A 26,629-nucleotide genomic window follows, 5' to 3' on the forward strand; every position below is an offset into this window, starting at 1 on the left:
AACAGAACCAGAACAGAACCAGAACAGAACCAGAACAGAACCAAACAGAACCAGAACAGAACCAGAACAGAACCAGAACAGAACCAGAACAGAACCAGAACAGAACCAGAACAGAACCAGAACAGAACCAGAACAGAACCAGAACAGAACCAGAACAGAACCAGAACAGAACCAGAACAGAACCAGAACAGAACCAGAACAGAACCAGAACAGAACCAGAACAGAACCAGAACAGAACCAGAACAGAACCAGAACAGAACCAGAACAGAACCAGAACAGAACCAGACAGAACCAGAACAGAACCAGAACAGAACCAGACAGAACCAGAACAGACCAGAACAGAACAGAACAGAACCAGAACAGAACCAGAACAGAACCAGAACAGAACCAGAACAGAACCAGAACAGAACCAGAACAGAACCAGAACAGAACCAGAACAGAACCCAGAAACAGAACCAGAACAGAACCAGAACAGAACCAGAACCAGAAACAGAACCAGAACAGAACCAGAACAGAACCAGAACAGAACCAGAACAGAACCAGAACAGAACCAGAACAGAACCAGAACAGAACCAGAACAGAACCCAGAACAGAACCAGAAACAGAACCAGAACAGAACCAGAACAAACCAGAACAGAACCAGACCAGAACCAGACAGAACCAGAACCAGAACAGAACCAGAACAGCAGAACAGAACAGAACCAGAACAGAACCAGAACAGAACCAGAACAGAACCAGAACAGAACCAGAACAGAACCAGAACAGAACCAGAACAGAACCAGAACAGAACCAGAACAGAACCAGAACAGAATCAGAACAGAACCAGAACAGAACAGAACAGAACCAGAAGAACCAGAACAGAACCAGAACAGAACCAGAACAGAACCAGAACAGAACCAGAACAGAACAGAACCAGAACAGAACCAGAACCAGAACAGAACCAGAACAGAACCAGAACAGAACCAGAACAGAACCAGAACAGAACCAGAACAGAACCAGAACAGAACCAGAACCAGAACAGAACCAGAACAGAACCAGAACAGAACAGAACCAGAACAGAACCAGAACAGAACCAGAACCAGAACAGAACCAGAACAGAACCAGAACAGAACCAGAACAGAACCAGAACAGAACCAGAACAGAACCAGAACAGAACCAGAACAGAACCAGAACAGAACCAGAACCAGAACAGAACCAGAACCAGAACCAGAAACCAGAAGAACCAGACAGACCAAAAACAGAACCAGAATAGAACCAGAACAGAACCAGAATAGAACCAGAACAGAACCAGAACAGAACCAGAACAGAACCAGAAACAGAACCAGAACAGAACCAGAACAGAACCAGAAAAGAACAGAACAGAACCAGAACAGAACCCGAACAGAAAACAGAGCAGACCAGAACTAGAACCAGAAAGAACAGAACTAGAACTGAACTAGAAACTGAACTAGAAACTGAACTAGAACTGAACTAGAACTGAACTAGAACTGAACTAGAACTGAACTAGAACTGAACTAGAACTGGAACTAGAACTGAACTAGAACTGAACTAGAACTGAACTAGAACTGAACTAGAACTGAACTAGAACTGAACTAGAACTGAACTAGAACTGAACTAGAACTGAACTAGAACTGAACTAGAATTGAACTAGAACTGAACTAGAACTGAACTAGAACTGAACTAGAACTGAACTAGTACTGAACTAGAACTGAACTAGAACTGAACTAGAACTGAACTAGAACTGAACTAGAACTGAACTAGAACTGAACTAGAACTGAACTAGAACTGAACTAGAACTGAACTAGAACTGAACTAGAACTGAACTAGAACTGAACTAGAACTGAACTAGAACTGAACTAGAACTGAACTAGAACTGAACTAGAACTGAACTAGAACTGAACTAGAACTGAACTAGAACTGAACTAGAACTGAACTAGAACTGAACTAGAACTGAGCTAGAACTGAACTAGAACAGAACTAGAACTGAACTAGAACTGAACTAGAACTGAACTAGAACTGAACTAGAACTGAACTAGAACTGAACTAGAACTGAACTAGAACTGAACTAGAACTGAACTAGAACTGAACTAGAACTGAACTAGAACTGAACTAGAAACTGAACTAGAACTGAACTAGAACTGAACAAGAACTGAACTAGAACTGAACTAGAACTGAACTAGAACTGAACTAGAACTGAACTAGAACTGAACTAGAACTGAACTAGAACTGAATTAGAACTGAACTAGAACTGAACTAGAACTGAACTAGAACTGAACTAGAACTGAACTAGAACTGAACTAGAACTGAACTAGAACTGAACTAGAACTGAATTAGAACTGAACTAGAACTGAACTAGAACTGAACTAGAACTGAACTAGAACTGTACTAGAACTGAACTAGAACTGAACTAGAACTGAACTAGAACTGAACTAGAACTGAACTAGAACTGAACTGAACTAGAACTGAACTAGAACTGAACTAGAACTGAACTAGAACTGAACTAGAACTGAACTAGAACTGAACTAGAACTGAACTAGAACTGAACTAGAACTGAACTAGAACTGAACTAGAACTGAACTAGAACTGAACTAGAACTGAACTAGAACTGAACTAGAACTGAACTAGAAACTGAACTAGAACTGAACTAGAACTGAACTAGAACTGAACTAGAACTGAACTAGAACTGAACTAGAACTGAACTAGAACTGAACTAGGACTGAACTAGAACTGAACTAGAACTGAACTAGAACTGAACTAGAACTGAACTAGAACTGAACTAGAACTGAACTAGAACTGAACTAGAACTGAACTAGAACTGAACTTGAACTGAACTAGAACTGAACTAGAACTGAACTAGAACTGAACTAGAACTGAACTAGAACTGAACTAGAACTAGAACTGAACTAGAACTGAACTAGAACTGAACTAGAACTAAACTAGAACTGATCTAGAACTGAACTAGAACTGAAGTTGAACTGAACTGGAGCTATAACGTAATTGATTTGTACTAATAATAACCAAATAATTTAAAAGTGTTTAAGGGAAACCCTTAAAATACACAGTAATAACTGAAATATATTCTGGTATTTAAACAAAATACCTTCTTCTTACTTGAATGATGATAAAAGAATTCTCTAGCAGTTAAAGATGGTAGCCAAGTTGAACACGTGTATTTGTTATGCAGACAGGCGTATACTTAATATTTAATTATTTTTAATTAAATATTAATCATAGGTTCAGGTGGCATAATCATATTTTGTGCTAAATAAATCGAATTTGTTGCGTTTAATTAGGGCTTTCTGTTAAACGTATTAAAAATAAGAACATATTTATATAAGAATGACAATATGTATATTTAATTAAATAGATTTATAATAATAAATTATATAAGCATTGCAGTTGAATTGTTTGTTTCAAGTTGGAAATACATATTAAATAGAATTATTTAAATAACGATTTTAACATTCAAGGACTGCAACTCAACTCAATTAATTTAATCAGAAAAATAAATAAAAAAAATATTCATTAAGAAAAACGAGCATGTGTTCCTCCTTCCATGTTATTTATTTTATATGAACAAATTTGAGTGGAAGAGAAAAAAACGGTTTTTATAAAAAAACTTATTTTTTCTTATTCTATTTTTTTAAATAAAAGAAATGTCTGTCTGACATCATGTTCAACAATGTACAACAGACATATTTTTATGCCATTTTACACATTTAACTTCAACATTTAATACCTGTCTACATATGAGAGTTAAACAAGAAAAAAAAGCACAAAATTTTTAAATACAGTGGTTTACAAACTATAAAATTATAAAAAAAAAATTATTAATAATCAATCCCACATAAACTAGATAAACTCACACTAGACTATGTATGTAAATGGAACCTTTTTTGTTTCCAAATAAACAAAAATTCAAAACCCGTATACCACTGTTATATCTAATTTTTTTTTTTCTCCCCCGCCAAAATCCTTCACACTGACCAGTCACAACAAACAATTTATTTCATTTATTTTTGTACCCACCGGAACAAAAAATTCCATGCACTCAGACAGACATACTTGGCAATTTAAAATCCTCTGCCTTTATTTAACAAAAGGCTGGCAGAAAAAAGAAATATCAGCCTCTCATCTCTACCTTATCATTTCTATAAACAATTTCCTATAATTCCCTGCACTTAAGCGGACCATATACAACAGCAACAACTAAAAAAGGGGAAAAAAGAAAAAGAGCTCTTATTGCATTTGTGGTGTAGACGAAAATATGCTTAAGAGGTAGAAAACCCGCCAGAAATAACAACATCATAAGGATAACATGAAATGGACAAATGACCAACAATACAGACAGACAAATTATTTTGTTATTGGAGTTGTTGCTTAAACTACAGGTTTTAAGCGAATTTTATAGTTAAATGCATTAAAGACAGCGATGGTCACATACTATCACATTAGTTCTTGAGAGCGAAGTCGCAAAACTGTGCCCCTCTTAAGAAATACGATCTTCAACAAGTAGTAAATAGAAACAGAACAAAACTAGAACAGAACTAGAACAGAACTAGAACAGAACTAGAACAGAACTAGAACAGAACTAGAACAGAACTAGAACAGAACTAGAACAGAACAAGAACAGAACTAGAAAACAAACAGAACTAGAACAGAACTAGAACAGAACTAGAACAGAACTAGAACAGAACTAGAACAGAACTAGAACAGAACTAGAACAGAACTAGAACAGAACTAGAACAGAAATAGAACAGAACTAGAACAGAACTAGAACAGAACTAGAACAGAACTAGAACAGAACTAGAACAGAACTAGAACAGAACTAGAACAGAACTAGAACAGAACTAGAACAGAACTAGAACAGAACTAGAACAGAACTAGAACAGAACTAGAACAGAACTAGAACAGAACAAGAACAGAACTAGAACAGAACTAGAACAGAACTAGAACAGAACTAGAACAGAACTAGAACAGAACTAGAACAGAACTAGAACAGAACTAGAACAGAACTAGAACAGAACTAGAACAGAACTAGAACAGAAAAAACAGAACTAGAACAGATTTAGAACTAAACTAAAACTGAACTAGATTCCAACTAGAACTTAATTGAAGCTGTGGTGTCCGAGTGGTTAAGGAGATGGACTTGAAATCCATTGGGTTCTACCCGCACAGGTTCGAATCCTGTCCACAGCGTATTATTTTCTTAAATTTTAAACGCATAATGGTATCTATTCAAATCAACAATCTATTTACTTGAACTAGCACAGAACTAGAACAGAACTAGACAGAACTAGAACAGAACTAGAACAGAACTAGAACAGAACTAGAACAGAATCAGAACAGAACTAGAAACAGAACTAGAACAGAACTAGAACAGAACTAGAACAGAACTAGAAACAGAACTAGAACAGAACTAGAACAGAACTAGAACAGAACTAGAACAGAACTAGAACAGAACTAGACAGAACTAGTACAGAAACTAGAACAGAACCTAGAACAGAACTAGAACAGAATAGAACAGAACTAGAACAGAACTAGAACAGAAAGACAGAACTAGAACAGAACTAGAACAGAACTAGAACAGAACTAGACAGAACTAGACAGAACTAGAACAGAACTAGAAGAACTAGAACTAGAACAGAACTAGAACAGAACTAGAACAGAACTAGAACAGAACTAACAGAACAGAACTAGAACAGAACTAGAACAGAACTAGAACAGAACTAGAACAGAACTAGAACAGAACTAGAACAGAACTAGAACAGAACTAGAACAGAACTAGAACAGAACTGAACAGAACTAGAACAGAACTAGAACAGAACTAGAACAGAACTAGACAGAACTAGAACAGAACTAGAACAGAACTAGAACAGAACTAGAACAGACACTTGAACAGAACTAGAACAGAACTAGATTCAGAACTAGAACAGAACTAGAACCGAACTAGAACAGAACTAGAACAGAACTAGAACAGAACTAGAACAAAACTAGAACAAAACTAGAACAAAACTAGAACAGAACTAGAACAGACTAGAACAGAGCTAGAACAGACTAGAACAGAACTAGAACAGAACTAGAATAGAACAGAACTAGAACAGAACTAGAACTAAACTAAAACTGAACAAGATTCCAATTAGAACTTAATTGAACAATATTTCCTTTAAATATCAAGCTGTGGTGTCCGAGTGGTTAAGGAGATGGACTTGAAATCCATTGGGTTCTACCCGCACAGGTTCGAATCCTGTCCACAGCGTGTTATTTTCTTAAATTTTAACGCATAGTGGTATCTATTCAAATCAACAATCGTTTAGTTAAATTATCCTTTTTGACATTTAATTTAATGTATTTACTATTTCGAAACTTGCACTCATATCAAGCAGTGGTGTGCGAGTGGTTAAGTAGATGGCCTTGAAATCCATTGAATTCTACCAGCATATGTTCGCATCCTTTCTGCAGCGAATATTTTATTTTTCAAATGTCCTTTTTAAAGTGTCTCATTTGATTTTAATATGTAATATTAATAAAAATTGAAGGATATCAGGTTTTCAGTTAACAAAATAAAACTTTTAAATGACACAGTTTTAGATCCTGAGAAAGTAGTCCTCTTATCTATTACAGATTTTTTCTCGCAGGCCTATTCTATATACTACATACATACATATGTAATATTTAATTGTTTTTTTTATATCAGCTGCGGTGTCCGAGTGGTTAAGGAGATGGACTTGAAATCCATTGGGTTCTATCCGCACAGGTTCGAATCCTGTCCGCAGCGGTAATAATTTTAATTTTCGTATGAAACTCTTGTATAGATTTGGTTATTTTATTCCTATAAATTACTTGCTATTACTATAAAATTTTGGAACCATTTCCTTTTTTGTATATGTATATTGTAAATAATAACAACAAAATTGCAACATTAACTTTTAGTATTAAATCTGCATTTCTTTATTTATTCGAAACAGACACATGAAACATTTTTTTCTTTCGCATCCTTTGCTTGTCATGTAAAAGAACAACAGACAATGGGTGTTACCTACTCAGACAAATATATTGCATTTATATTGTTTGTATTTATGTAGAAAGTTTTTCTTTTTTTTGTTGCAATGTTGTAAATTATAAGCCAGCAATTGTAATTGCCACAAAAGTAAGGAGACAAAAAACATACATGTATCATGTACAGTGGGACTTATATAATTTAAAAATAAAATCTGTAATTATTAAAATTTAAACTCCTCAAAGCGTTTTATTAGTTCTCTACATTTCCTTCGCATTTTAAAACCTTTAAGTACATTTCTACATTTAATGTCTCTTAGGATTTTTTTATGGATGTGACCACAATTTACGCACGACCTCTTCGGGGAATTTCAAAAAGAATAAACTTCCAACTCACAATGTAGAGAAGTTATTGTTTATACGATGTTAAGTATCACTTTAGAATCAAATGTTGTTTCGAAGAGCTGAGCAAACCAGTTTCCCAATAACAATACTGGTTCTCACTAAGAAGGTATGCCTTAATCTACACAAGAGGCTGAACTAGAACTGAACTAGAACTGAACCGAAAACTGAACTAGAAATGAACTAGAACGAACTAGAACTGAACCTAGAACTGAACACTGAACTAGAACTGAACTAGAACTGAACTAGAACTGAACTAGAACTGAACTAAAACTGAACTAGAACTGAACTAGAACTGAACTAGAACTGAACTAGAACTGAACTAAAACTGAACTAGAACTGAACTAGAACTGAACTAAACTGAACTAGAACTGAACTAGAACTGACTAGAACTGAACTAGAACTGAACTAGAACTGAACTAGAACTGAACTAGAACTGAACTAGAACTGAACTAGAACTGAACTAGAACTGAACTAGAACTGAACTAGAACTGAACTAGAACTGAACTAGAACTGAACTAGAACTGAACTAGAACTGAACTAGAACTGAACTAGAACTGAACTAGAACTGAACTAGACTGAACTAGAACTGAACTAGAACTGAACTAGAACTGAACTAGAACTGAACTAGAACTGAACTAGAACTGAACTAGAACTGAACTAGAACTGAACTAGAACTGAACTAGAACTGAACTAGAACTGAACTAGAACTGAACTAGAACTGAACTAGAACTGAACTAGAACTGAACTAGAACTGAACTAGAACTGAACTAGAACTGAACTAGAACTGAACTAGAACTGAACTAGAACTGAACTAGAACTGAACTAGAACTGAACTAGAACTGAACTAGAACTGAACTAGAACTGAACTAGAACTGAACTAGAACTGAACTAGAACTGAACTAGAACTGAACTAGAACTGAACTAGAACTGAACTAGAACTGAACTAGAACTGAACTAGAACTGAACTAGAATGAACTAGAACTGAACTAGAACAGAACTAGAACAGAACTAGAACAGAACTAGAACTGAACTAGAACTGAACTAGAACTGAACTAGAACTGAACTAGAACTGAACTAGAACTGAACTAGAACTGAACTAGAACTGAACTAGAACTGAACTAGAACTGAACTAGAACTGAACTAGAACTGAACTAGAACTGAACTAGAACTGAACTAGAACTGAACTAGAACTGAACTAGAACTGAACTAGAACTGAACTAGAACTGAACTAGAACCGAACTAGAACTGAACTAGAACTGAACTAGAACTGAACTAGAACTGAACTAGAACTGAACTAGAACTGAACTAGAACTGAACTAGAACTGAACAAGAACTGAACTAGAACTGAACTAGAACTGAACTAGAACTGAACTAGAACTGAACTAGAACTGAACTAGAACTGAACTAGAACTGAACTAGAACTGAACTAGAACTGAACTAGAACTGAACTAGAACTGAACTAGAACTGAACTAGAACTGAACTAGAACTGAACTAGAACTGAACTAGAACTGAACTAGAACTGAACTAGAACTGAACTAGAACTGAACTAGAACTGAACTAGAACTGAACTAGAACTGAACTAGAACTGAACTAGAACTGAACTAGAACTGAACTAGAACTGAACTAAAACTGAACTAGAACTGAACTAGAACTGAACTAGAACTGAACTAGAACTGAACTAGAACTGAACTAGAACTGAACTAGAACTGAACTAGAACTGAACTAGAACAGAACTAGAACTGAAACTAACTGAACTAGAACTGAACTAGAACTGAACTAGAACTGAACTAGAACTGAACTAGAACTGAACTAGAACTGAACTAGAACTGAACTAGAACTGAACTAGAACTGAACTAGAACTGAACTAGAACTGAACTAAAACTGAGCTAGAACTGAACTAGAGCTGAACTAGAAATGAACTAGAACTGAAATAGAACTGAACTAGAACTGAACTAGAACTGAACTAGAACTGAACTAGAACTGAACTAGAACTGAACTAGAACTGAACTAGAACTGAACTAGAACTGAACTAGAACTGAACTAGAACTGAACTAGAACTGAACTAGAACTGAACTAGAACTGAACTAGAACTGAACTAGAACTGAACTAGAACTGAACTAGAACTGAACTAGAACTGAACTAGAAAACTAGAACTGACTAGAACTGAACTAGAACTGAACTAGAACTGAACTAGAACTGAACTAGAACTGAACTAGAACTGAACTAGAACTGAACTAGAACTGAACTATAAATGAACTAGAACTGAACTAGAACTGAACTAGAAACTAACTAAAACTGAGCTAGAACTGAACTAGAGCTGAACTAGAAATGAACTAGAACTGAAATAGAACTGAACTAGAACTGAACTAGAACTGAACTAGAACTGAACTAGAACTGAACTAGAACTGAACTAGAACTGAACTAGAACTGAACTAGAACTGAACTAGAACTGAACTAGAACTGAACTAGAACTGAACTAGAACTGAACTAGAACTGAACTAGAACTGAACTAGAACTGAACAAGAACTGAACTAGAACTGAACTAGAACTGAACTAGAACTGAACTAGAACTGAACTAGAACTGAACTAGAACTGAACTAGAACTGAACTAGAACTGAACTAGAACTGAACTAGAACTGAACTAGAACCGAACTAGAACTGAACTAGAACTGAACTAGGACTGAACTAGAACTGAACTAGAACTGAACTAGAACTGAACTAGAACTGAACTAGAACTGAACTAGAACTGAACTAGAACTGAACTAGAACTGAACTAGAACTGAACTAGAACTGAACTAGAACTGAACTAGAACTGAACTAGAACTGAACTAGAACTGAACTAGAACTGAACTAGACTGAACTAGAACTGAACTAGAACTGAACTAGAACTGAACTAGAACTGAACTAGAACTGAACTAGAACTGAACTAGAACTGAACTAGAACTGAACTAGAACTGAACTAGAACTGAACTAGAACTGAACTAGAACTGAACTAAAACTGAACTAGAACTGAACTAGACTGAACTAGAACTGAACTAGAACTGAACTAGAACTGAACTAGAACTGAACTAGAACTGAACTAGAACAGAACTAGAACTGAACTAGAACTGAACTGAACTGAACTAGAACTGAACTAGAACTGAACTAGAACTGAACTAGAACTGAACTAGAACTGAACTAGAACTGAACTAGAACTGAACTAGAACTGAACTAGAACTGAACTAGAACTGAACTAGAACTGAACTAGAACTGAACTAGAACTGAACTAAAACTGAGCTAGAACTGAACTAGAGCTGAACTAGAAATGAACTAGAACTGAAATAGAACTGAACTAGAACTGAACTAGAACTGAACTAGAACTGAACTAGAACTGAACTAGAACTGAACTAGAACTGAACTAGAACTGAACTAGAACTGAACTAGAAACTGAACTAGAACTGAACTAGAACTGAACTAGAACTGAACTAGAACTGAACTAGAACTGAACTAGAACTGAACTAGAACTGACTAGAACTGAACTAGAACTGAACTAGAACTGAACTAGAACTGAACTAGAACTGAACTAGAACTGAACTAGAACTGAACTAGAACTGAACTAGAACTGAACTAGAACTGAACTAAAACTGAGCTAGAACTGAACTAGAGCTGAACTAGAAATGAACTAGAACTGAAATAGAACTGAACTAGAACTGAACTAGAACTGAACTAGAACTGAACTAGAACTGAACTAGAACTGAACTAGAACTGAACTAGAACTAGAACTGAACTAGAACTGAACTAGAACTGAACTAGAACTGAACTAGAACTGAACTAGAACTGAACTAGAACTGAACTAGAACTGAACTAGAACTGAACTAGAACTGAACTAGAACTGAACTAGAACTGAACTAGAACTGAACTAGAACTGAACTAGAACTGAACTAGAACTGAACTAGAACTGAACTAGAACTGAACTAGAACTGAACTAGAACTGAACTAGAACTGAACTAGAACTGAACTAGAACTGAACTAGAACTGAGCTAGAACTGAACTAGAACTGAACTAGAACTGAACTAGAACTGAACTAGAACTGAACTAGAACTGAACTAGAACTGAACTAGAACTGAACTAGAACTGAACTAGAACTGAACTAGAACTGAACTAGAACTGAACTAGAACTGAACTAGAACTGACTAGAACTGAACTAGAACTGAACTAGAACTGAACTAGAACTGAACTAGAACTGAATTAGAACTGAACTAGAACTGAACTAGAACTGAACTAGAACTGAACTAGAACTGAACTAGAACTGAACTAGAACTGACCACTAGAACTGAACATAGAACTGCTACTAAACTGAACTAGAACTGAACTAGAACTTGAACTAGAACTGAACTAGAACTGAACTAGAACTGCTACTTAGAACTGAACCTAGAACTGAACTAGAACTGCACTAGAACTGAACTAGAACTGAACTAGAACTGAACTTAGAAACTAGAACTAACTAGAACTGAACTAGAACTGAACTAGAACTGAACTAGAACTGAACTAGACTGAACTCGACTGAACTAGAACTGAACTAGAACTGAACTAGAACTGAACTAGAACTGAACTGAATCGAATGAACTAGACTGACCTAGAACTGAACTAGAACATGAACTAGAAAACTGAACTAGAACTAAACTAGTACTGAACTAGAACTGAAACTAGAACAGACCTAGCTACAGAACTAGAACAGAACTAGAACGAACAAGAACTCAACTAGAAATTAACTCGATCTGAACTAGAACTGAACTCGAAATGTTTACTGGGTAGGATAAAGTCTGGCCGCTTTTGAATGTGTGAGTGCTAGTCTATGGAACATATGAACATTTATATATTAATGAGTTTTAGATGGGAGGAATAATAAATAACACATTTGTACAAAACATAAAACGTTTATAAATTCTAAGATACAATTTTATTTATGTTTGCCAAGAAACGCATGTATGTATGTACATTTGTATGTATTTGTTGCTGTTCCTGCTATCATAACCCTACGACAGGGAACTAAGGATACATATCGTTTACGAGATGTAAAACAAGATAAATTTTTACTCAAACTTGATCATGGAAAGGCAAATTAAATGATAGTGAAATAATTTTTCAAATATATACTTATTCTAATTTTTCCCAAAGTTGATTTTATATATTGTTTTAAAGAAAGCCTCTCCAATTCGACCTTTGCTTTCTTATATATAAAACACCAACTTGTAGTTTCTTTTAATGTCATCACATAAAGATAGTTTGTTGCTATTGTTATGAATACACAGACTTGTGCTCGCAAGACTTTTGAATCCTTTTCAGTTGTTATTGTGGTTATTTATGGGCGTTGAAGCAATGAAAATACAATATAAAAAGAATGGAATAACTTTTGGAAAAATTTTACTGCAATGTGTGAATGCTATACGTAGGACCAATAAACTTTATAGGTTTTTATATAACTTAATTATTATTTATTTTATTTATTTATTTATTTATTTATTTTTTTTTTTGTTGTTTGGAAACGTAAGAAAACAAATAAAGAGGTGAAGACAAATAAATTCTTGTGTACATCTAGACGTATAGGCACAAACTGTTGACAAGACAAGTGACAAGTTCTAGTTCAGTTCTAGTTCAGTTCTAGTTCAGTTCTAGTTCAGTTCTAGTTCAGTTCTAGTTGTTCTAGTTCATTCTAGTTCAGTTCTAGTTCAGTTCTAGTTCAGTTCTAGTTCAGTTCTAGTTCAGTTCTAGTTCAGTTCTAGTTCAGTTCCAGTTCAGTTCAGATTTCTATTTCAGTTTCTAGTTCAGTTCTAGTTCAGTTCTAGTTCAGTTCTAGTCATTTCTAGTTCGTTCTAGTTCAGTTTCTAGTTCAGTTCTAGTTCAGTTCTAGTTCAGTTCTAAGTTCAGTTCTAGTTCAGTTCTAGTTCAGTTCTAGTTTCAGTTCTAGTTCAGTTCTAGTTCAGTTCTAGTTCAGTTCTAGTTCAGTTCTAGTGCAGTTCTAGTTCTGTTCTAGTTCTGTTCTAGTTCTGTTCTAGTTCAGTTCTAGTTCGTTCTAGTTCAGTTCTAGTTCAGTTCTAGTTCAGGTTCTAGTTCAGTTCTAGTTCAGTTTCTAGTTCAGTTCTAGTTCAGTTCTAGTTCAGTTCTAGTTCAGTTCTAGTTCAGTTCTAGTTCAGTTCTAGTTCAGTTGTTAGCTCAGTGGTAGCTCATTGTACTTCAGTTGTAGCTCAGTTGTAGCTCAGTTGTACTTCAGTGTACTTCAGTAGTAGTTCAGTTCTAGTTCATTTCTAGTTCATTTCTAGTTCAGCTCCAGTTCAGTTTAGTTCAGTTCTAGTTCAGTTCTAGTTCAGTTCTAGTTCAGTTCTAGTTCAGTTCTAGTTCAGTTCTAGTTCAGTTCTAGTTCAGTTCAAGTTCAGTTCTAGTTCAGTTCTAGTTCAGTTCTAGTTCAGTTCTAGTTCAGTTCTAGTTCTGTTCTAGTTCAGTTCTAGTTCAGTTCTAGTTTTCATCTAGTTCAGTTCTAGTTCAGTTCTAGTTCAGTTCTAGTTCAGTTCTAGTTCAGTTCTAGTCAGTTCTAGTTCAGTTCTAGTTCAGTTCTAGTACAGTTCTAGTTCAGTTCTAGTTCAGTTCTAGTTCAGTTCTAGTTCAGTTCTAGTTCAGTTCTAGTTCAGTTCTAGTTCAGTTCTAGTTCAGTTCTAGTTCAGTTCTAGTTCAGTTCTAGTTCAGTTCTAGTTCAGTCTAGTTCAGTTCTAGTTCAGTTCTAGTTCAGTTTCTAGTTCAGTTCTAGTCGTCTAGTTCAGTCTAGTTCAGTCTAGTTCAGGCGTTCTAGTTCAGTTCTAGTTCAGTCTAGTTCCTCTAGTTCAGTTCGTCATTTCAGTCAGTTCTAGTTTCAGTTCTAGTTCAGTTCTAGTTCAGTTCTAGTTCAGTTCTAGTTTCAGTTCTAGTTCAGTTCTAGTTCAGTTCTAGTTCTAGTTCAGTTCTAGTTCAGTTCTAGTTCAGTTCTAGTTCAGTTCTAGTTCAGTTCTAGTTCAGTTCTAGTTCAGTTCTAGTTCAGTTCTAGTTCAGTTCTAGTTCAGTTTCTAGTTCAGTTCTAGTTCAGTTCTAGTTCAGTTCTAGTTCAGTTTCTATTTCAGTTCTAGTTCAGTTCTAGTTCAGTTCTAGTTCAGTTCTAGTTTTAGTTCTAGTTCAGCTATAGCTCAGTTGGTAGTTCCGTTGTAGTTTAGTAGTAGTAGTTCAGTTCTAGTTCAGTTCTAGTTCAGTTCTAGTTCAGTTCTAGTTCAGTTCTAGTTCAGTTCTAGTTCAGTTCTAGTTCAGTTCTAGTTCAGTTCTAGTTCAGTTCTAGTTCAGTTCTAGTTCAGTTCTAGTTCAGTTCAGTTCAGTTCTAGTTCAGTTCTAGTCAGTTCTAGTTCAGTTCTAGTTCAGTTCTAGTTCAGTTCTAGTTCAGTTCTAGTTCAGTTCTAGTTCAGTTCTAGTTCAGTTCTAGTTCAGTTCTAGTTCAGTTCTAGTACAGTTCTAGTTCAGTTCTAGTTCAGTTCTAGTTCAGTTCTAGTTCAGTTCTAGTTCAGTTCTAGTTCAGTTCTAGTTCAGTTCTAGTTCAGTTCTAGTTCAGTTCTAGTTCAGTTCTAGTTCAGTTCTAGTTCAGTTCTAGTTCAGTTCTAGTTCAGTTCTAGTTCAGTTCTAGTTCTAGTTCAGTTCTAGTTCAGTTCTAGTTCAGTTCTAGTTCAGTTCTAGTTCAGTTCTAGTTCAGTTCTAGTTCAGTTCTAGTTCAGTTCTAGTTCAGTTCTCTAGTTACAGTTCTAGTTCAGGTTCTAGTTCAGTTCTAGTTCAGTTCTAGTTCATGTCTAGTTCAGTTCTAGTTTAGTTCTAGTTCAGCTATAGCTCAGTTGTAGTTCAGTTGTAGTTTAGTAGTAGTTCAGTTCTAGTTCAGTTCTAGTTCAGTTCTAGTTCAGTTCTAGTTTCAGTTCTAGTTTCAGTTCTAGTTCAGTTCTAGTTCAGTTCTAGTTCAGTTCTAGTTCAGTTCTAGTTCAGTTCTAGTTCAGTTCTAGTTCAGTTCTAGTTCAGTTCTAGTTGTAGTTTAGTAGTAGTTCAGTTCTAGTTCAGTTCTACTTCAGTTCTAGTTCAGTTCTAGTTCTGTTCTAGTTCAGTGCCAATTCAGTTCTAGTTAAGTTCTAGCTTAGTTCTTGTTCAGGTCTAGTTCTGTGCTAATTCAGTTCTAGTTCAGTTCTCATTGTAGCCAGGATTAGTCCTAGTTTTATCCGGAATCAGTTTTGGTGCAATTCTAGTTCAATTATTTCTTACATCTGGTTTAAATTAAGATTATTCTGCAAATTTTTTTCTTAAAAATTTTTTAAATTAGAAAAAATTACATCAATTTTTTTTTTGTTTACAGTTCATTAATAAACAACTTTTTATTTAATAAACAAGATTTTTTGTGTTTTTTAGTTATTCTATATAGTTTTTCATTAGAGTTTTTTGTGTATTAATTGTTTGTTTATAAATTTAAATGATTATAAATTTGTATGTTAAATAAAGAATAATAATATTTTAAAGTTTACAGAAAACCAAAAAGAAAAAAACATTTTTTAGAGATAATAATAATTTGTATGAAAAAGAAAATAATAATAATAATAACATAACGTTCAAAAACCAATCCATTTGCCAAGGTTATATAAATAACATATTAATAAAATGAAAAAAAAAAAAAAAAAAAACTTAGATATGATTATATGAATTATATTTGAAAAAATAAAGAGTATAAAGAAAAGAAAACAAAAATTATTATAATTTTTTATAAGAAAACAAATGAAAGAATAAAGTAAAGAGTTTTTTTAGAAGATTTATCGAATTCTAGTAAGCCCATTTAGTTGGTTGGTTGACTAACTACTATAGCAAAATATTAATTTTGTAACATTATTTTCGTTTAGTTTAATAGTTTTTTTGTTTTGTGTTTTCCTCATCAAAGAAGGTGGTTAGTTAGGATATAATGAGTTCCAAGTAATAGCTTGGCTTATATATAGAAAGAGAGAGTAGTAGAGGGGAGACAGTTTGTAATTCATTTTAGTGGGGTTAGTTTATTATTTGTAAATTATTTGTTGTTTTTGTTTATAGGTAGGTATATAAATAAGTGATGATTTTAAACGAAAAAATTTTATGTTGAAATTAAGTTTGAACTTAATTATCTTTGTGTGTGTGTGTGTGTATGTTATTAATAGCATTATCTCTTTAAACCCCAGGCATTATTACTCGGTACTGGTACACGTCTTTGACCAGCCTCACGAGCCATTACTTCCATAATACTAGTAGCAGGAAGCCAAGACTAGAAAGGATAAAATCAAAAAATGAATATAATGTTTTAAGTAAATTTAAACAAAACAAACTTACTCTATCCTTAAAAGCAGTAGCTACCACATTACGATTAGGTTCAGCATCATAGGCCACTGATTCGACACCAAACATTTCACACATTTCATGTACTAGCTGACGTTTTTCACGATTCATGGTGGGAAACGAGTGGGAACGTGACTTTTGTTTACTTTCTTTGGCCAATTTCACTAGAGTGGTTAGAGCTTCATGTATGGACTTGACCAAAGCTGGATCACGTTTAGCAAAGTTACGTATAAAATCAGAATATTTTGTTAAGAGTTTTTGTGGCAAATCAGGATTACGTATTTGTAGACCTATAGCCAAGCGACGATTACGTTCGAGTAGGCGACATTCTTCGTTGCAATCTAAAGTTTTAGTAGATTTACCAGAGAGTTTGACTGGAGCTAAAATTTCCGATAGTTCCATATAGTTGCCACGTTGCATTTCAGCCATGGATGAGGCCAATTGGGCAGTAGCAATACGACTGAATTCACGTGCCAATTCGGCACAAGTGCGCATTTGTTTGCGATTGCCACATTCGCATTGAACTTCAACCTGGTGCGAGAGGAAAAAAAGCAAAAACATTTTATAGTAAAAAAAATGGCTAAAATGTTAATGGAAAAGCTTTCTAAGAGCAAATAAGTGAAATGCATGATTAAGCTTTTTCTACTGAAAAAGGTTTATTTTTTTAAAAAGCTTTTCTAATGAAAAATTAATTTTAAGCTTTATTATTGAAAAAGCTTTTCTATAAGCTTTTAATAAAAAAGTTTTTCTGAAAGCTTTTTATTGAAAATGTTTTTCTGAAAGCTTTTTATTGAAAAAGTTATTCTATAAGCTTTTTATTGAAAAAGCTTTTCTATTAGCTTTCTTATAGAAAAAGCTTTTCTATTAGCTTTCTTATAGAAAAAGTTTTTCTATATGCTTTCTTACTGAAAAAGCTTTCCTATAAGCTTTTAGTCTTTTCTATAAACTTTTTAGTAAAAGCTTTTATATCAGCTTTTTGTAAAAGCTTATATATATCCGCTTTTTTGTAAAAGCATTTATAAACTTTTTTATTGAAAAAACTTTAATAAAAACAGTTTTTTGTAGAAATTTTAGAGATACTTTTTGCTAAACAAATAAAAAAGCTTTTTTTTCGAAATAGGTTTTAGTGAAAAAATTATTTTAAAGAATAAGCTTTTTTCGAAATAGGTTTTAGTGAAAAAGTTCGTTTAAAGAATAAGCTTTTTTTGTAAGAATTTTTAAAAAGTTTTTCTAATGAGAAATTAATTTTAAGCTTTTCTATTAATAAAAGCTTTTCTTAATTTTTAAAGTAAAAAAGTTCTTTTTAAGAAAAAGCTTTATTAGTGAATAATAATTTTTTTATTAAAAAAAACTTTTATAATGAAAAATACATTTAAAGCTTTTTTACTAAAAAAGCTCTTCTAACCTTTTTTGTGAAAAGAGCTCTTTTAGTATAAATGTAAAAATATGTATCTGAACATATAACTTAAGTTTGTTTTAAAAAAGCTTCTATTGAAAAAAACCTTTTATTGAAAAAATAGCTTTAAAAAAATTAGGGTTATTATGAAAAGGAAGCTTTTTCCAAAACTTATTCAAATAATTAAAAAAAAGGTTTTTTGTTAAATGAATAAATTAAAGCTTTTCTAGAAAAAAGCTTCTATATTCTAAAAAAACTTCTTTCATCGAAAAACTAAATCTAAAAAAGCTTTATTTTATTTAAAAAAAACTTGTGTAATAAAACTTTTTTAGTGAATAAGGTTTTTAAGCTTTTGGAAATTGAAAAACGTTTTAAGCTTTTTAATAAAAAAAAAAACTTTTTAATTTTTCTTTAGAGAAAAACACTTTCCAGTTACTTACCATCTCTTTACAGGGATTCTCAGGACAATCACCATTGTGACACGGAGCCATACACTTATGCCCACAAGTAGAACGAGCAGTAGTACAACTTTGTTTACAAATCTCACCGGGTACTTGACACGGACCCTCATGACAAGTCTTAATGCACTTGTGGCGACCACAAGGCAAAGGTTTATTACAGGCCAAACCACAGGAAAAACTCTGCTGAGAACAGGGTATCGTTTTGCGTTGTTCATGGTGACCGAAACACCATTTCGTAGTGAACATCATACAGGGAGGACATGTGGCTGCTGAATGGCAGTTATGTTGTGGCGGATGATCGCAAGGATGTTTACGCGAACAGGGGCGTTTGCAAACGGGACGTTTAGTGCCACAGGGCACGGGGGGATAGATAACTTCAGCACCACACTCACAGAAGAGCTCTTCGAAAGAGGAACGATAACAAGGTGGACAATTGCCGCGATGACAGGGTTGATCACACTTGTGCTTGCCACAAGAGAGCGTATAATTACAAGGCAGTGGACAGAAATGATCGATGTCTATGCAGCACTCTTGATTACATTTGTGCTTGCCACAGGAACGTTTTTTCGTGCAGCGTTTCTTGCATCTAGCATCATCCGCTCTAGTCGACAGCTGGCGACATTTTATCATTTGATCCATATGGCCACAGCGACACTTGACAGCAGTTTGTTTATTGCATGGAGGACAATTACCCAAATGACATTTTGCCGTGCAATGGTGAGGATTAGTAGCTTTGCCACATTTTAAAGTTTTACCGCAGACACCCTCACAAACGGGTATGGGATCTAAACAGGATTTGCGCTGTTCGGCCATAATAGGCATTTTGCCACAGGGACAAGAGGTGACATTGTCAGGACTCAATTTACAGGGTCTACATTCATTGGGATGGCAACTGTCTTTACACTGATGATTGCCACATGTTAAATTTTTGCCACAAATTTTACCACATGAATAGTTGTGTTTGTCATGCGACTCGCGTGTACAAGTAACTTGTCTTTCTTGTTTAGCACAGTGACACTTTTGATCAACCTTCTCTTTACAGGCGGGACATTTGCCCTCATGACATTTCTCCTGACAAGTGTGCAATTCACAATTCAATAGTTTCTCACAAGTGGAATCACATTCTATGGTTTCCTTTAAGCAGCATTGCATAATTTTCGAGGTTTTGCCACAACCACATTCACGCTTTACCTGTGCCTGACAAGGAGGACAGGGACCGGGATGACACTGCAAAGTACAGGCATGAGCACAGCCCTCTACACGTCCACATACTTCACCGCAAGAATGTGCTATGTCTTGACGATTATTTGTGGGATTCTTTAATTTACCACAGAAACAGTAGTAATCACGAGGAACTTCTTTTTCTACATTCTGACAGGCAGGACAACGCCAGCCGTCGTCGGATTTCGAGGAAGAGGCCCATTTTATTATGCACTGCAAATGTAGTATATGATAGCAATTATGACAAGACCAAACACTCTGATGAGCCTTAATAGGCTCTACACAAACTAAACATTCCAGACGTCTAGTTTCAATATCTCTTATTAATTTTTCTCTTTGTGAAAGCTTCTCATTTTCCTTGTCATAAGACTTTTTAGGAGACCTCTTTTCAGGCGATGCCAAAGGACTATCTTTGCCATTATCATTGGAGTATTTTTCCTCTACACGAAAACCATTTATACGATCACGATTACGATTCCAATCATCACGTCTCTTATTACTGCGATAATTATCATAACGTTGATGATAGTCATTGCGCTGCTGATTACGTTGATTATGGCCACGTTCAGAACGTTCACCACGATCCACGTAACGTTCATAACGTTCCTCACGTTCTACATAATCTTGAGAACGTCTGCCATTCTGATAACGTTTATTGAAATTGTTTTTTTCACCACCAGACTTATCTTGGCCATCTTGATTTCTTTGTTTCTCATTATTGTTGCCATTCATGGAACCACGTTGATTTTTACTAAAAGCTCCTGTTGCTTTAGATACCCCCGGTTGCTGTTGTTGTTGCTGCTGTTCACGTTCTCCTCTACCATTCATTGTCAACGAAGGAGTGGAAGAATTCGAATTTGAGGCTGAATCATTATTTTGATGTTTCTCTTGTAAATTTCGAGAAAATCTTTCCATATTCTTTTCCAAACGATTATTGTTTCTTTTATTATTTTCCTTATCGTGCTTATTTTGATGACGATTATTGCCACGAGAACGTTCGTGTCTTTGTTGTTGACGTTTTTCTTCCTTCTCAAAGCTAGAATCCAAATTTTTGGTTTTATCTTTGGATTCATTTCCTTCATTTTTATTAAAATCTTCTTTTAAATTGCCATTTGAAGTTTCAGTTTCTTTAGCCTGTTGACTATGAGTTTGTTGTTTATTAGCATCTTGATTTGTTTCGTTCAACGAAAGTTTATCAAATCTTGGCACAAATTCTGGAGCATTTGCTTGCAGTTTAGTATTGTTGAAATCAAAACCCGTAGCAAAGGGATTGGCATAGTAAGTCGTTCCATTCGTATTAAAGTTACCATATGAGTTACGGTTATCATAATAATTTTGGTTACCAGTTGATGTAGAGGGATTGACGGCTGCTGTAGATGTTGCTATACCAGGGGCAGTATTAGGATTTATATTATAGTTTTGCAGACCATCGGTGAATACACTGTTGTTATTATTATAGTTGGCAAATGGATATTGGGGTAGAGAGGGATTGAAGTACTGAAACAATTAAAGAAATTTATTTATTTTACAATTTTCTTTCAAATTTAATTCAGTTCTAGTTCAGTTCTAGTTCAGTTCTAGTTCAGATCTAGTTCAGTTCTAGTTTAGTTCTAGTTCAGTTCTAGTTCAGTTCTAGTTCAGTTCTAGTTCAGTTCTAGTTCAGTTCTAGTTCAGTTCTAGTTCAGTTCTAGTTCAGTTCTAGTTCAGTTCTAGTTCAGTTCTAGTTCAGTTCTAGTTCAGTTCTAGTTCAGTTCTAGTTCAGTTCTAGTTCAGTTCTAGTTCAGTTCTAGTTCAGTTCTAGTTCAGTTCTAGTTCAGTTCTAGTTCAGTTCTAGTTCAGTTCTAGTTCAGTTCTAGTTCAGTTCTAGTTCAGTTCTAGTTCAGTTCTAGTTCAGTTCTAGTTCAGTTCTAGTTCAGTTCTAGTTCAGTTCTAGTTCAGTTCTAGTTCAGTTCTAGTTCAGTTCTAGTTCAGTTCTAGTTCAGTTCTAGTTCAGTTCTAGTTCAGTTCTAGTTCAGTTCTAGTTCAGTTCTAGTTCAGTTCTAGTTCAGTTCTAGTTCAGTTCTAGTTCAGTTCTAGTTCAGTTCTAGTTCAGTTCTAGTTCAGTTCTAGTTCAGTTCTAGTTCAGTTCTAGTTCAGTTCTAGTTCAGTTCTAGTTCAGTTCTAGTTCAGTTCTAGTTCAGTTCTAGTTCAGTTCTAGTTCAGTTCTAGTTCAGTTCTAGTTCAGTTCTAGTTCAGTTCTAGTTCAGTTCTAGTTCAGTTCTAGTTCAGTTCTATTCTAGTTCAGTTCTAGTTCAGTTCTAGTTCAGTTCTAGTTCAGTTCTAGTTCAGTTCTAGTTCAGTTCTAGTTCAGCTTCTAGTTCAGTTCTAGTTCAGTTCTAGTTCAGTTCTAGTTCAGTTCTAGTTCAGTTCTAGATCAGTTCTAGTTCAGTTCTAGTTCAGTTCTAGTTCCATTTCAGTTCCAGTTCAGTTCTTGTTCAGTTCAGTTATAGTTCAGTTTCTAGTTCAGTTCTAGTTCAGTTCTAGTTCAGTTCTAGTTCAGTTCTAGTTCAGTTCTAGTTCAGTTCTAGTTCAGTTCTAGTTCAGCTCTAGTTCAGTTCTAGTTCAGTTCTAGTTCAGTTCTAGTTCAGTTCTAATTCAGTTCTAGTTCAGTTCTAGTTCAGTTCTAGTTCAGTTCTAGTTCAGTTCTAGTTCAGTTCTAGTTCAGTTCTAGTTCAGATCTAGTTCAGTTCTAGTTCAGTTCTAGTTCAGTTCTAGTTAGTTCTAGTTTAGTTCTAGTTCAGTTCTAGTTCAGTTCTAGTTCAGTTCTAGTTCAGTTCTAGTTCCGTTCTAGTTCAGTTCTAGTTCAGTTCTAGTTTAGTTCTAGTTCAGTTCTAGTTCAGTTCTAGTTCAGTTCTAGATCAGTTCTAGTTCAGTTCTAGTTCAGTTCTAGTTCCAGTTCAGTTCCAGTTCAGTTCCAGTTCAGTTCTTGTTCAGTTCTAGTTCAGTTCTAGTTCAGTTCTAGTTCAGTTCTAGTTCAGCTCTAGTTCAGTTCTAGTTCAGTTCTAGTTCAGTTCTACTTCAGTTCTAGTTCAGTTCTAATTCAGTTCTAGTTCAGTTCTAGTTCAGTTCTAGTTCAGTTCTAGTTCAGTTCTAGTTCAGTTCTAGTTCAGTTCTAGTTCAGTTCTAGTTCAGTTCTAGTTCAGTTCTAGTTCAGTTCTAGTTCAGTTCTAGTTCAGTTCTAGTTCAGTTCTAGTTCAGTTCTAGTTCCGTTCTAGTTCAGTTCTAGTTCAGTTCTAGTTCAGTTCTAGCTCAGTTCTACTTCAGTTCTACTTCAGTTCTACTTCAGTTCTACTTCAGTCCTAGTCAGTTCATTTCTAGTTCAGTTCTAGTTGAGTTAAAATTTGAACTTTTCCCCTTTCTTCACTTTTTCTTTATTTATACAAATCCTCTTATAGAAATTTTTCGAGAAATTTCTTTTTAATAGAAGATAATTTGTAACCATTTCGAAATTTCAACCACTTCTTTCAACAAAATGTGGTACAAATTTGACAACATAATTACACAAATTACTTACAAACTTACATTATATTGTTGATGTTTGAGCTGTTGTGGTTGTTGCTGATGATTAGAATTCTTGTTGCCATTATTGTTGTTGCCTTTGTTGTTGTTGTTATTATTCAATCCACCAATATTATGAATAAAACTAAAAACATCCTCATAATTGGAATTTTGATTTCCCTCTACTTTGGTAAATTGATCCTCTAATGAAGAAGACAAGGGTGATTTAGTTTGATGTGGCGAATTAAGATTATGTTGCATGATAAATTGATTAAAATTCACATAATTATTGTTAATATTAGTTTGCTGAGCATGTGGTTTACCCATAGACAAGGATGTTGGAGCTGATTGTTGGGGATGAAGTTGCTCCATAGGGTTGTTAAGTTCAGAAGAAGTCGAACCAAAACCCGGCCACAATTGTGACAAGGGAGGCTGATTAGACGGTTGAGACTTTGAATCGGCCGACATTTTTGTTTTTTTTTTTTTTTCAGACTTATACGGCTGCAGCTGCTGCTAAGCTGGATAGACAGCACAAAGGTGAAAGCACGTTGTTGCTGGATTTTTATACTATAATTTTTTTCTCAATTTTCACACTTAATTTTTACGGCCTTTTTAGGCCTTTAATTATAAAAATTGCAGTCAGTAGCGTATTGTTTTTATTTAACAATTGCCTTTGTAGGCGAATTTTTGAGAAAATATAAAAAAATTATAAATTTAAAGTTTTTGGCAAAAAAAATAAAGTCCCACGTAGCGGCTGGAGGCACGCGTTAATTTTTTTTCCTATTTTTTCACAGACGCAAACCAAAAAACTGCAAACGCACACACTATTAACTTATGCTGTCAGTTTTTTCTTCTTTTATGTTATAAAACCTAAAGATGTTATTTTTTATTGAAACAATTTAAGACTTTTTATAGTTCACATGTTGATTTCCCGTTAAAAAGTTATGAAATTAATTAGTTACTTTTTTAAGGTTTAATTATAAAATGATAAGTTGAAAATTACAATTTCTTATAAAATTAACTAACACATATACGCAATCTTTGCGTTTCTCTTTCAGTTCTTTTTTCTGACTTTCCGTTTTCTTTGACAATTTCACAAAATGCCATAATTATTTCGCCACAAAAATGAGGATGCCAGATTTTTGGCTTGTGTTGACAGTTCAAAAAAGCGAGTTTGGCGATTTTTATGAATAGTTATAACAAGGCTTATTCAAATAAGGTGATATCACAGACAGTATGATAATTTTTGCAGTTCTGAGAATAAATTTGGTATTTTTAAAACCTTTATCTTCGTGAGAAGGTAAATATCAGTTTGAAATTAAAGCTTGAAACAACTATAAAAAATTTATATTGAATTTATTTTACGGCAAAAACTTTACTGGACGATATCTTTGCAAGTAAAAGTGATTTTTAAATAATTCAAACTGACTGTTATTGGGAAAACTATGACAAATTGAGACCTAAAAGTTCGGCATAGAATAAAAGTGAAATGGAGTATAAATTTTGTTTTTTTTTTTAATTTTATGGTTGTTTCAAGCTTAAGGTTAATATATCTCGAAGTCATGGAGATATGGAGATATCGTATATCATACGATATGATAGATTTTATAAATGAAGGTGTCTTTTCGCTTTTATAACATCTCAAATATGACCAAAAACGTTTTTATCAGTTTTTGTGACACGATATCTCAAAAATCTGATGTGATGGAGAAATCCAGATTCGGATTTAGCGATGCTAAAGCCTTCAGAAAAGTATACTTTGGTCTCTGTGTTAAAAATTTGTTGGCCTGTGTTATTTTCTCATTTGATACAAATATTTGTTGTTAATCTAAAAACTAGACCATATTATTAAGATTTATTTTTCAAATTAAAATATCTTCTATATTATATGTTTTTTTGTAGTACTTAAACAGATGATATTCATATTTAATATATATTTTTTGGAAACTTGAACACAAATCGCTCATTTACTACAAGACGGGCATTACCCAAAATTCGGGTTTTTTGAACTAATGTCTTCCATATTTATTTATCACATTTCAAATATGTCTATTATTTTGTTTGTTATAAAAAACTAAAACTCATATTTTCACGAATATTAGTTAAATAAAAACTTAATTTCAATTTATATGAGAAACATATTAAGCTCTACTATCTGAATATAGATAAATTTTTCAAACCCATTTGTTTGTTTACAAGTTATTTAAACAATAGTAAAATGCCATTAATCATTCAAAGCCATTTTTTCTCGAAAAGAGTTTTTTGTGTTATGCCAGTCTTGTAGTAAATGAGCGAAATAATTTATTAAGAAATTTATGTTGTTCAGCAAAAACTTATTGCTGATATAAAGATTATTACTAAGATTTTGAGATTTTTTAAATTTTTTATGCAAACTATTCCTTGACTTAATATATATTATTTGACCTTAGAATGTTTACCATAAATACAAACAATAAGTCAACTTCTTTGCAGTAAAAAAAGTTCCTTCTTTCATACAAACGGGACAACGCCAAGCATCTTCATATCCTACTGAGCTTGCCAATTTTACTACCTTCTGTATATCCAGACAATGCCGGCAATGTTTACAAGTCCAAAAAGTGTTGTCAGAAGAACAGGGATAAACTTTACAGGCTATGCATTTTCCATCATTAGACTTAAATTGGCTCTTTGGATTTCTTGGTTTCCTTTTGCTGTTTCTATTCACGGAACTACAACCAATGGGATTATTATTACCATTTGAATAAAGTTTACCTTGGCGTATATTTGGATTTATCTGCTTCTTGTTATTGTGGCCATTAGAAGATTTACTTTGATATGTGCTTAAAGGTGTTGTTGAAAGAGTTTTAAACAAATTTGAATTTGGTAATTGTTTAGCCAAATTTTCCATATTCTTTTCCAAACGATTTCCATTCGCACAACTTTCACGATCATTTTTATTTGCAACTGAAATAGTTTTAAACAAATTTGAGTTTGGTAATGGTTTAGACAAATTTTTCATATTCTTTTCCAAACGAGTTCCATTTGCATAACTTTCACGATCACTTTTATTTGCAATATAAATAGTTTTAAACAAATTTGAGTTTGGTAATGGTTTAGACAAATTTTCCATATTCTTTTCCAAACGAGTTCCATTCGCACAACTTTCACGATCACTTTTATTTGCAATTGAAATAGTTTTAAACAAATTTGAGTTTGGTAATGGTTTAGACAAATTTTCCATATTCTTTT

The 26,629-nt window shown here is 34.0% G+C and overlaps 1 protein-coding gene and 3 non-coding genes across 5 annotated transcripts; 3 read left to right on the forward strand and 1 right to left on the reverse strand.

Annotated features, from left to right (window-relative positions):
• The first annotated feature begins 5,117 nt into the window (after positions 1-5,117).
• Trnas-uga lies at positions 5,118-5,199 on the forward strand. The gene has a single exon. It is a non-coding gene; the product is annotated as a tRNA-Ser (tRNA).
• Positions 5,200-6,177: 978 nt separating this feature from the next.
• Positions 6,178-6,259, forward strand: Trnas-uga. The gene has a single exon. It is a non-coding gene; the product is annotated as a tRNA-Ser (tRNA).
• Positions 6,260-6,696: 437 nt separating this feature from the next.
• Trnas-uga lies at positions 6,697-6,778 on the forward strand. Its single transcript has one exon. It is a non-coding gene; the product is annotated as a tRNA-Ser (tRNA).
• A 9,665-nt stretch (positions 6,779-16,443) lies between these two features.
• Positions 16,444-24,490, reverse strand: LOC119609879 (protein shuttle craft). 2 transcript variants are annotated; one of them, XM_037964892.1, is made up of 5 exons: positions 23,725-24,490; positions 23,426-23,604; positions 18,623-21,361; positions 16,781-17,317; positions 16,444-16,715 (listed from the first exon to the last, which is right to left on the reverse strand). In XM_037964892.1, the coding sequence occupies exons 1-5, from the start codon at positions 23,867-23,869 to the stop codon at positions 16,614-16,616; spliced, it is 3,702 nt and encodes a 1,233-aa protein (XP_037820820.1). In that variant the 5' UTR covers positions 23,870-24,490; the 3' UTR covers positions 16,444-16,613. The 2 variants fall into 2 exon arrangements, with proteins under 2 accessions (XP_037820820.1, XP_037820819.1); XM_037964891.1 differs by having other exon boundaries at positions 23,426-24,490.
• Positions 24,491-26,629: the final 2,139 nt, after the last annotated feature.

Source organism: Lucilia sericata, unplaced genomic scaffold (assembly GCF_015586225.1).
Source record: "Lucilia sericata isolate MDLA Ls3-8-SP2 unplaced genomic scaffold, ASM1558622v1 Contig001080F_arrow, whole genome shotgun sequence".
Lineage (NCBI taxonomy): Eukaryota > Metazoa > Arthropoda > Insecta > Diptera > Calliphoridae > Lucilia > Lucilia sericata.

Excerpts from the sequence above, each read along its gene's own strand:
- LOC119609879 (XM_037964891.1), bottom strand. The coding sequence starts at position 23,869 with ATGTCGGCCGATTCAAAGTCTCAACCGTCTAATCAGCCTCCCTTGTCA. Across the intron at positions 17,318-18,622 it reads AGAATCCCTGTAAAGAGATG|GTTGAAGTTCAATGCGAATG; the intron begins GTAAGTAACTGG and ends CTCTCGCACCAG. Across the intron at positions 16,716-16,780 it reads CTACTGCTTTTAAGGATAGA|TCTTGGCTTCCTGCTACTAG; the intron begins GTAAGTTTGTTT and ends TATCCTTTCTAG.